The following is a 12006-nucleotide window of genomic DNA, read 5'->3' as shown; positions in this document are numbered from 1 at the left end:
CTGTCAGAGATTGGGACACGTTGATGGTTGTGCTTGACAATTCCACGTTTGTACATCAATTCACGAACTGATTTAATATTTGGATAACCCCATATAGGGTTCGGCATACGTAGCATATTAATGGTTGCCTTGTTCAATTTGATGAACAAACCGTGGTTAATGTGGCGAAAACGGAACAACAGTAAAACTTTACGCACTTTTGGTGCAACTTTGTTGATACCGAGGATACGGATCACAAAAGCCAATTTGAATTTTCAGGCCCGTAGAATTGGCCGCGTTTCTTTGCCACACAGCGCAACTCCATCTCACGGCGTCCATCACGGAGTTTTCTTGTTTGATATTTCTCAGCATGCACCAAGTTTTCACGTTTACGGAGTGCAATCACAGCAGAGCGCTTTAGTTTACGTTTGATCAGGGTAGCAATTTGCTGACCTGCTCTTGGTGAACTTCAGCTTCGACTTTGGGAGAGGAGGCAGTTTCCTGGAAGGTTGTCTGCCCTTTGCTTGCGGTTTCTTACCGGCCGTGATGGCAGTCATCTTAACTTGTTACTTAACACGTTGAAAAGGCGAAAAAAAATTCGCCAAATGTTTGGAACACATCGTATATGAGCCAATCGATTTATAACATTTCTATAAACAATTAAATTAAATACTTTTTAATACATAGATATGCTGCAACCAGGCACTTACTTTCCCAAATTCCATCCTTCTAATCTGCATAACTTTCCAAATATGCCTGCTACTTCATTACTAATAACTCCATTTTCCAACTGCGCCTTCTTTGTTGGCTCAACATATCCTAAATAGACATAAATTTACATTAAACAAAAGAATTCGCAAAAATTAGCAAATAAAATACTCGCTTTGTTTTGTTTTGTCAAATTTCTGAGAAATGTGAATTCACCACGATGCGATACAGAAAGAACAAGGACCAGGGATGTTATTTTAAGTAAATCTATTATTCAGTGGCAAGGCGCAGAGCGTTCGGGCAGCAATATTAATTTGTATCAAATATAACATTAAACGGTGGTTCTAATACATTCTTTGATATTATTAACCAGAGTACATATATTATATGGTATTTCTTTCAAAAATTAATATACTATATGAACTTTTTTTTTCAAATATTTCTTAAGTTTCTTTCATGAGTGCTGAAAAGCAACCATGAGTGTAAGAAATTGTGTGCTACCTAAAATTTCACTTCTGGAAACTTTATCCCCATAAAGGACTTCACCACAGTTTTTTTACTGGATATACTGAGGTGCCATGGGAGACATTCCACAAAGACATGCACGGACCACTCGACCATTACGAGAGGTGTATAAATTGTATTCGCACCAATGAACGACTAAATATGGACTTTGATATAAATCATGTAACAACGAGTAAACTATGTCCAGTATATATGAATAAAATTGAGAATCATAAAAAAAATAGGATATTAGCAACGAAAGCAAGTAACAGGAATATATACGAATATACAAGGTCTTGTAAACAACTTTACACAGCTTGAGATAATAGCAGAACAAAATGACTTTGATTTTATTGTACTAACAGAAACGCACTTCAATGAGAACAACTAAGATAATGAAATAAGACTTGAAAATTATAATAAAATCAACTGTATTTCAAACTCATCTAGAACGGGCGGGGTTATCATATATACTAAGAAAAACTAGAAAACTGTAAAAATTCCAGAAAAAGTTATAGAATCGAAAATTTGGTGGCTAGCATGTAGATGTGTCGATTGTGGAAACGAGGTAATGATAGTAGCAGTATATAGATAACCAACAAGCTCTAAAAAAGAATTTTGCGAATTCTACAGGGACAACATAGAAGAAGTGATCGAAGTATGTGATAATTTAATAATGTTAGGAGATTTTAACGTAGATTGGAGTATAGATAGCTATTATAAATGCCAAATAGAAAGTCTATTTAACGACAATGGCTTGCAACAAAAAATGCAAGAATACACGAGAATCACAATAAATTCAAGAACAATTATAGATTATGTGGTCTCAAACATTCACAATATCATTTTGAACCAAACCTAACCTAAAAGTAGCAGATCATGAGACAATTGTAATAGAAATACCTTTTAGAAATAAAAACAGTAACTCACAGACACACAATAAAATAGACTATTTCCAATATGATAAAATCCTATTTAAACAACATCTCGACAGAAGAAATGTAGAATACGATGGTGAGCAGCCGCTGGATGATAACGTCATACGGATAGAGACAATATTAAAGGACATAATTTCGAAATATAGAAAAACAAAGATAAGCAAGTATTGTAAACCAAATAGATGGTTCGGTCAAGGTCTGAAAAAACTAAAAACAGAGTGTTGTAAACCTTACCTAAGTACAATCAACTCTGTACCATTTAATTTTAATTAATAATCTGGCAACATCATTATATTAGTTCTTCTATGTTATCTTATTATCTTCATACTTAAAATAAAGAGTCTTGTGGAATCTTTCAAGTGGCGACGAGGAAAACTTCGCAACTCAGGCTCGTGCGCGCGATATTCGTACATTAAATAGAATACAAAATTTTGCTCGTGCGCGCGATTTTTTTTGCTACGGTATTGATCAAATACCCATATTGCCGGGATGCCGAACGAAAGTGAAGTACTCCAAAAGCTAATATTGGAGCAAAGGGAATTCACCCAAAAGTTGCTTCAGCAGCAAAACCAATGGGTGCAAGCGTTCCTCGAAAGGCAAGTGAGTGGTGCTAGCGGGGACGCGGTGACAACTGTGCCAGCCTTTCATAGCTTTGCAAAAGACGTCCAAACATGGGAGTCGTACTTGCAACAGCTAAATCAACATTTTAGTGCGTACAACGTGGTTTCTGCCGAGAAGCAGAAAGCGTTTTTTTAGCGTGGATCGGAACGGAAATATTTGAACTCTTCAAGAATTTGTTTGGAAGCGAACAGTTGCATGAGCAATCGTTCTCAAATTTAACGGGCAAGTTAACTGAACATTTTCAGTCCAAACGACACATAGTCGCATAGGAAGCCCGAAACTCAGGGCATCTACGAGATTACTTTTCGGCTTCGGTAACAAGCGTATTCCATTGCTGGGTGAGCTGTATACGCAAGTGAAGTGTGTCGACAAAGAAAAGTATGTCGAAATTGTAGTAACCAACATTGACTGTGGGGAGAACCTTTTCGAGTTCGACTTGTTCAAACAATTTGGATTCGAAATCCAGCAAATTTCAAACGTCACGGAAACAGAAGTAGACCAAGTGGAAAAGGTTTGTACAAAATACAAAGAACTTTTCGAGCCAGCACTTGGCACGATTAAAGACTTTAAAGCGAGTGTCTATTTAAAGGCAAATGCAACGCCGAAGTTTTGTAAAAGTCGGAAAATTCCATTTTCGCAAATGCCGCAGTTTAAGAAGGAAGCCGAAAGACTTACCTATGCGGGCATTTGGAAACCGATTAAATTCTCAAACTGGGCATCTATAGTCCTAGCGCAAAAAGCAGATGTGTCTATACGAATTTGTGGGGATTTCAAGCAAGTAGTTAACGCGCAAATCGATATCGAGCGGTTCCCGTTGCCAACACGGGAAGCCTTGTTTCATGCTATTCGCCACGGTAAGCAATTTTCGAAAATTGACCTTAAGGACGCGTATCTTCAGATGGAACGCGACGATGACTCGAAAACCATATGGGTTGTCAACACGCCGCTGGGCCTATTCCAATATCAGCGCCTACCCTATGGAATAGCTAGCGCCCCAGCAATTTTTCAGAAATACCTAGAACAACTTCTCTTGAGGGATGTGGTAATTATCTGGACGACATCATAATAACCGCGTCAACCTTCGATGAACACATACAGCGCCTCGAGCTTGTACTACAAATTCTGCAAAACAGTGGCATCAAGTGCAAAAAAGAAAAGTGCTCGTTCCTGCAAGATATAATTGAATATCTTGGACGTCAATTGAGTTCTAAGGGCATACTACCCGACGAAAGTGGTCTGAGAGCGGTAAGAGACCTTAAACCGCCAAGGGATCTCAAACAGGTGGAAGCGTTTATGGGTAAGATAAACTATTACTATAATTTTATACCCAATTACTCTCAGCTGGCGGCCCCAATAAACATGCTGCGCCGTAAAAAGGTTAGTTTTAGTTGGGGACCAGAGCAACAGAAGGCATTCTTAGCGCCTAAATCACACATACTCAACGCAGCACAATTAGCGCATTACGATGACCAGTTACCATTGGTTCTGGCCACAGATGCTTCTTCTTACGGAATCGGTGCAGTGCTTTCGCATATGTATCCCAATGGTAGTGAAAGGCCCATTGCCTTTGCTTCCAAAACTCTCGACAAGCGTCAAGTGCGATATAGCCAGATGGAGAAAGAGGGCTTATCGATCATATTCGGGGTGAAGAGCTTCCACCAATACCTGTACGGGAGATCATTTACACTTATTACGGACCACAAACCCCTCGTAAATATTTTAAACCCTAGCACCCAGCTACCTTTGATGACGTCACACCGCTTGCAACGCTGGGCAATAACGCTTATGGCTTACCAGTACAAAGTCAAGTATCGCAAGACGTCAGACCATGGTTACGCGGATGCCTTATCGCGCCTACCAATAGGCACAGATGAACAATTCGACCACCAAGAAGCATGCTACAATGTGTGCCAAATAGAATCCCCAATAAATGCAAAAACTAGTGAAAAACATGCAAACAATGACGAAATCCTTCAACAAGTTCGCCATTCCGTCGAAGAGGGGTGGCCTGAGAAGTTACTTCCAAAAGACGCTCACCTTCGTCCGTTTTTCAACAGGAAATATGCCTTGACTATAACTAACGAGATCCTTTGCCTACAGACGGAGTATACACGCATCGTTATCCCGGGTTCGTTAAAAGGACGAATACTTCAATTACTCCATGATGGTCATTGGGGAAGTTCCAGGATGAAGCAGTTAGCCAGACAACAGGTATGGTGGGTCGATATAGATAAGGACATTGCTACGGTTGCAGACAAATGTGATGTATGCAAAATTGTCAATCCCACCTCAGCTAAAGAATATGTCAGTTGGCCAAAGCCAAAACACCCGTGGGAGAGGGTGCACATCGATTTTGCAGGTCCAGTATTCAACTGGATGTGGCTCATTTGCGTTGATGCCTTCTCCAAATTTCCCTACATTTCCCAGATGACTACAACAACGACAGCTGCTACAATATCTGCGCTAGCTACAATTTTCACCATCGAAGGCATCCCAAAAACACTTGTTAGTGACAACGGGCCGCAGCTTACGTCAGAGGAGTTCAACGTTTTCTGCACCCATCAAGGTATAAAACATATTACGAGCGCCCCATTTCACCCTGCCTCAAATGGACTCGCAGAAAGGTTTGTCAGAACTTTTAAAACGGCTGTCAAGAAAAATATCGACGACGGCTTACAACTAAATGTGGCTGTGAGGAAGTACTTATCTACATATCGTTTTATGCCAAATAATGAGGGTAAATCGCCGGCAGAACTTTTGCATGGAAGACCGGTTCGCACGTTACTGAGCCAGGTTTTCGAATCACCGAAGGCATGACTGAATCCGCCAGCTCCGAACGGTTCCAAGTTCATCGTAAATCAACCCGTATTCGCTCGTAACTATGCGAGAGGGGAAAAGTGGGTAAAAGCCGTAATTGTGCGACAACTCGGTAATACGGTTTATGTAGTCAACACGGCCGTCGGTTACTTTAAACGCCATGCAAACCAGCTGAAGCCACGGAACTCATCTAATGCCGAATCCTTTTTACCGTGGATTCCACCAACCAATGTATCTTCATCAATTCAACAGCAGCCATCCTCAACGGAAGCAGAATCACAGCAGCCAACGCAAATGCATAACTCGTCCATAGAGGGTATACCAGTTCGCAGGAGTGCGCGTACTCGCCTGGCGGTCGATCGCTATGCAGCACCAGATTTCCGGAAATAACATAAAGGACATGTAATCAAGATTTTCTTCATGGTGGAGAAGTGTTGTAAACCTTACCTAAGTACAATCAACTTTGTACCATTTAATTTTAATTAATAATCTGGCAACATCATTATATTAATTCTTCTATGTTATCTTATTATCTTCATACTTAAAATAAAGAGTCTTGTGGAATCTTTCACAGAGAAAATTAGGGCATATCAAGCAGCAAAGCTAGACAATACAAGATAAGAAATAAATATAAAACGGAAATAAATAAAGCTAAAATTAATATATAAGCAACAGTATAATAAATACACAGGGGCAAAAACAAATGTGGAAAAAAATCAAAGAGTTAGTTTTGCGTGAAGAAACCGCAAAAATATAATGTGTAGAATTTGATGGCGTTGAATATAATGAGGATAAAGTAATTTCTAACAGATTTAATCAATATTTTGTACAAAGTGTAGAAGATATTAGTAAGTCAATTGATAGTGTGCAATATGTAAGTAACCTTGGAGACCTAAAGAACGTATTTAAATTTAGTGAGATTACATTGGAAGAAATATATAATATATGTAAAACCGTGAAAAATAAACCGGACTTCTTGGGAATAAACAAGGGTATGATAACAGATAACTGGAGCAAAATCGGGCACAGCCTTCTGAATATGGTAAACGTATCAATTAGGAGAGGTGTCTTTCCAAATTCATTGAAAGAAACAATGATAACTCGTATACAGAAAGTAAGTAAAACAAAGAGAGCGGAAGAGTTTAGGCCGATTTATAACGGGTGATTTTTTAAGAGCTTGATACCTTTTTTTTTAAAAAAAACGCATAAAATTTGCAAAATCTCATCGGTTCTTTATTTGAAACGTTAGATTGGTCCATGACATTTACTTTTTGAAGATAATTTCATTTAAATGTTGACCGCGGCTGCGTCTTAGGTGGTCCATTCGGAAAGTCCAATTTTGGGCAACTTTTTCGAGCATTTCGGCCGGAATAGCCCGAATTTCTTCGGAAATGTTGTCTTCCAAAGCTGGAATAGTTGCTGGCTTATTTCTGTAGACTTTAGACTTGACGTAGCCCCACAAAAAATAGTCTAAAGGCGTCAAATCGCATGATTTTGCTTATTTACGAAGCCATTCAACCAGAAATGAGCCTCATCGCTGAACAAAATTTGTCGATAAAAAAGCGGATTTTCTGCCAACTTTTCACACATTCAACACATTTCGAACCGAACACTGATTTTGGTAATAAAATTCAATGATTTGCAAGCGTTGCTCGTTAGTAAGTCTATTCATGATGAAATGTCAAAGCATACTGAGCATCTTTCTCTTTGACACCATGTCTGAAATCCCACGTGATCTGTCAAATACTAATGCATGAAAATCCTAACCTCAAAAAAATCACCCATTACATTAAAAACCATTGAAAAATTTTTAGAGAACGTAGTGAAAAAACAACTGATGGAATATCTGAAATCTAATGAACTATTCTCAAGATACCAATCGGGGTTTCGTAAACACGACTCTTGTGAAACAGCAATCAATTATATTATAGATGAATGGAAGACCGGTGGAACACAAAACAAAATTATGGCAGTTTTTTTAGATTTCAAGAGGGCTTACGAGACCATAGATAGAGAGATTTTGTTAAAAAAATGTACAAATATGGGATTCACGACGGGGAGCTTGAGTGGTGTAAGTCATACCTAGAGGATAGATACCAAAGAACTAAAGTGAATGGGAGTATATCAGAATGTAGAAAGGATAAAAAAAATGAGTACCACAGGGATCAATACTGGGACCAATACTTTTTACTTTGTACATAAATGATTTAGAAATGGTGATCAGAAATTGCAAAATAGTACTATATGCTGACGATACCTTGATTTATGCTGAAGGAGAAAGTGAGGAAGCGTGCAAAAATAAATTATTAGTCGATATCGAAGAAGTCACCAAATGGTTAATGATGAACAAACTAAAATGAAATGAAGATAAGACAAAAATGCTAGAAATTAACATTAACGGCACTTTTGAGTTACAAATAAATAATATAAACATAGAAAAAATTAGCAAAATCAAATACCTAGGCGTAATTATTGATAAACAATTAAAATTTAGTGATCATATTGAATATATGTGCAGGAAGATTGATACAAAATTAGCCTACTTTAGAAGGATTCGCAATAAAATAGACATAATGACTGCAATAAAAATATATAATGTCATGATTAAACCACATTTTGAATTTTGTTCCACAATCACATATACATGCTGCAACCAAACACAAATGGAAAGACTTCAAAAATTACAGAATAAGGGTATGAGGCATATTTTGAAATGTAGTAGATACACATCAATTAATTCAATGTTAGAGACTTTAAAATGGCTTAACATAAAAGAAAGAGTCGAGTTAAATACCCTTATGGCAGTCTACAAAATTAAGAATAAAAATGTCCCAGTATATTTAACGGATAGGATTGAGTAAAGCACAAAATCGATGTTTTATATAGGTTTGAAATTATATAATACATTACCGGTGGAAGCGAAAAACGAGGCGAGATATATAACATTTAAGCAAAAATGTGTAGAATTTATTAGGAGTAAGAGGAACAATAAAGTGTAATGTAAAGTACTTCTTCTTCTTCTTTTTTGGCGCTGTAACCGCCTAAGCGATTTTGGCCGAGTTCAGCAAAGCACGCCAGTCGTTTCTCCTCTGTGCCAACTGACGCCAATTGGAAACGCCAAGTGAAGCCAAGTCCTCCACCTGATCTTTCCATCGCAGTGGGGGCCTCCCTCTTCCTCTGCTACCACCAGCGGGTTCCGAGTTGAATACTTTCAGAGCTGGAGCGTCGGTGTCCATTCGAACGACATGACCAAGCCAGCGGAGCCGCTGTATTTTAATTCGCTGCACTATGTCCATATCGTTGTAAAGCTCATACAGCTCATCGTTCCATCGTCTGCGGTACTCGCCGTCGCCAACGCGTAAAGGCCCGTAAATCTTCCGCAAAATCTTTCTCTCAAACACTCCAATAGCCGCCTCATCGGATGTTGTCATTGTCCATGCTTCTGCGCCATATACCAGCACGGGCATGATGAGTGACTTATAGAGCGTGGTTTTCGTACGTCGAGAGAGGACTTTACTCCTGAATTGCCTACTCAGTCCAAAGTAGCACTTGTTGGCAAGAGTGATTCTGCGTTGGATTTCAATGCTGACATTATTATCGGTGTTAATGCTGGTTCCCAAGTAAACGAAATTCTCTACTTTCTCGAAATTGTAGGAGACAACAGTGACGTGGGTGCCAAGGCGTGAATGTGCTGACTGTTTGTTTGATGACAGGAGATACTTCGTCTTGTCCTCGTTTACCACCAGACCCATTCGCTTTGCTTCCCTATCCAACTTGGAAAAGGCAGAACAGACTTCGCGGTTTTTGTTACCGATGATGTCGATGTCATCGGCATAAGCCAGCAATTGCACGCTCTTGTAGTAAATTGTTCCTGAGCGGTTCAGTTCTGCAACTCTTATTATCTTCTCCAACATCAGATTAAAGAAGTCACATGAAAGGGAGTCGCCCTGTCTGAAACCCCGTTTTGTGGCGAACGGCTCGTAGAGGTCTTTCCCAATTCTGACGGAGCTGGTGGTATTGCTCAACGTCAGTTTACACAGCCGTATAAGTTTTGAGGGGATGCCAAATTCAGACATAGCGGCGTATAGGCAACTCCTTTTAGTGCTGTCAAAGGCGGCTTTAAAGTCGACAAATAGGTGGTGAGTGTCGATCCTTTTTTCGCGGGTCTTTTCCAAGATTTGGCGTATTGTGAATACCTGGTCTATGGAGGATTTTCCAGGTCTAAAACCACACTGATAAGGCCCAATCAGTTCGTTGGCGGTGGGCTTAAGTCTTTCACACAGTACGCTCGATAAGACCTTGTAACCTATGCCTAGAAAGCTGATCCCGCGGTAGTTGGCGCGAATGGCGGGGTCACCTTTCTTGTGGATTGGGCACAGCACACTTAAATTCCAGTCGTCGGGCATGCGTTCATCTGATCATATTCCGCACAAGAGTTGATGCATGCACCTTATCAACTCCTCGCCGCCGTCAGTGTTGCCAGAACTTTTTGGGCCGACCGGCTAGATTGGCAAAAAAAGGCGGCTAAAAACGGCTAAAATGTTTTAGTGAAAATCCATATGCTTTATTTAAATAAATCGCAAGAAACGAAAGACTAATTAATACCATTAATTTATATCGAGTGTATATTCCTCATCATCAAATGAAGCACTATTGTATATATCACCTGAATTCATTAACTTTAAGAGATCGTCATCTACAGTAAAATTATGGCAGCATTTTTCTTCACGTTTTAAACCGTATCTTATATATAAAATAGCGTTTAACGTTTTAACACACATTGGATTTCTTTGCTTAGTTTTTATTATATTCATTGAACTAAATATTCGCTCTACTTCTGCATTACTTATAGGCAAAACAAGAAAACTAAAAACTAGGTTGCAAAGGTCTGCAAAAGGGTTTTCTCCTAGGGCATTTCGAAATTGATAAACTTCGGCCCAAAAATTTACAGTTGAGTCTAAATTACTCCAGGTATGTAACGTTAACCGTTGCTATTGCATCTCTATGGATGTTATTTCGTCGGCGTTATATTTGTGTTTTTGAACAAATACTTTTGGTTTAATTACTCTTAATGCATTTCCAACCGAAAAAAGTATTTTTTTTTTAGTGTGGCAATATTTGTAGGGAGGCGTTGGCGTAATTCCTTTATTAAAGTGATAATAAAATAGCGACCATTTTCTCGAATTATTTTCTCGGCTTCGTGGTCAAAAGCGTTTGTGCTTACTTTTGTTTTTAAATACTCTTCAAAACTGTGATAAAACTGAGGAAATGGAGCAAGGTATGGTTCCAACGGGGAGCATATAGGATCAAATGTGTCCGCGCTAATAACCACAAGGGAGCATAGATGCGAAAGTAAAACATTGAGTTCATTAAAAATCTTCATTGGGTCTGCATTATTGCTTTCGAACAACTTGTTTACTTTTTGCACCTGAAAATTAGGCAAATAGTAAAATCGGCTAAAAACGGCTAACTTTTTTTTACAAACCGGCTAACAAATCGGCTGCCGGCTAGATCGAATTTTCTCCGGCTAGTTGCTATCAAAACCGGCTAAATCTAGCCGGAAAACGGCTAAAATGGCAACGCTGGCCGCCGTACTTGAATAGCTCAGCTGGCAGGCTGTCAACTCCAGCAGCTTTGTTGTTTTTCAGCCGCGTTATTGCTATACGTACCTCGTCATAGTCACGCGGTGGAACGTCGACTCCGTCATCATCGACTGCGGGCTCGGGTTCTTCTTCTCCACAACTTTCCGTGCTGCTTCCATTTAGTAGGGCGGAAAAGTGTTCCCTCCATAATTTAAGTACGCTCTGGACATCAGTTACTAGGTCGCCATTATTGTTCTTACAGGAGTACGCCCGGTCTTTAAACCTTCCGTAAGTCGCCTAACTCTCTGGTAAAATTTTCGGGCATTCTTCCTGTTGGCCAGCATTTCAAGCTCTTCGCACTCACGTATTTCGGCCTCTCTCTTTTTATTGCGGCAAATACGTCTCGCTTCCCTCTTCAGATCCCTATAGCGGTCCCACATAGCGCGCGTTGCGCCCGATCGCAGCGTGGCCCTGTAGGCGGCATCTTTTTTTTCTGCAGCTTCCTGACACTCCTCATCGTACCAGTTGTTCTTTCGGGCTCGCTGAAATCCGACTACTTCTTCGGCGGCGGTACTTAATGAGCGGGAAATGTGGTTCCACTGCTCGCATATGTCGGTTTGTTGAAGAGTGCTCTCTGAGAGCAGGTGTGAGAGTCGAGTAGCGAAAGCGCTGGCTGTCTGTTGTGATTGCAGCTTTTCGACGTTAAGCTTTCCTTGCATATTTGGGCGCACATTTTTTGCTGTAAAGTACTATGAATACTAATAATAATAGTAATAATAATAATAATAATAATAAGAAATAAAGCTTTTTTTTTGCCCTACCAAAACCCGTGTTCGATGAACCCATGCCCAAACCCG

At 39.6% G+C, this 12006-nt stretch overlaps 1 protein-coding gene across 1 annotated transcript; it reads left to right on the top strand.

The window, feature by feature from the left end:
• Positions 1-2701: 2701 nt before the first annotated feature.
• On the top strand, positions 2702-5957 carry LOC118753471 (uncharacterized protein K02A2.6-like). The gene is made up of 5 exons (XM_036488353.1): positions 2702-2729; positions 2996-3792; positions 3849-3995; positions 4092-5316; positions 5698-5957. Exons 1-5 carry the CDS (start codon positions 2702-2704, stop codon positions 5955-5957), a joined length of 2457 nt encoding a protein of 818 aa, XP_036344246.1.
• Positions 5958-12006: the final 6049 nt, after the last annotated feature.

This window comes from Rhagoletis pomonella, unplaced genomic scaffold (assembly GCF_013731165.1).
Source record: "Rhagoletis pomonella isolate Grant_MI unplaced genomic scaffold, Rhpom_1.0 Rhpom_scaffold_02514, whole genome shotgun sequence".
Lineage (NCBI taxonomy): Eukaryota > Metazoa > Arthropoda > Insecta > Diptera > Tephritidae > Rhagoletis > Rhagoletis pomonella.
Note: the sequence above shows the minus strand (reverse complement) of the source record. Positions and strands in the feature narration are given on the sequence as shown.

Coding starts and splice junctions, on each gene's coding strand:
- LOC118753471 (XM_036488353.1), top strand. CDS start 2,702: ATGGGTGCAAGCGTTCCTCGAAAGGCAA. Junction 3,996..4,091: donor ACGAAAGTGGTCTGAGAGCG/GTAAGAGACCTT, acceptor AATTACTCTCAG/CTGGCGGCCCCAATAAACAT. Junction 5,317..5,697: donor CGTTTTCTGCACCCATCAAG/GTATAAAACATA, acceptor CGGTTTATGTAG/TCAACACGGCCGTCGGTTAC.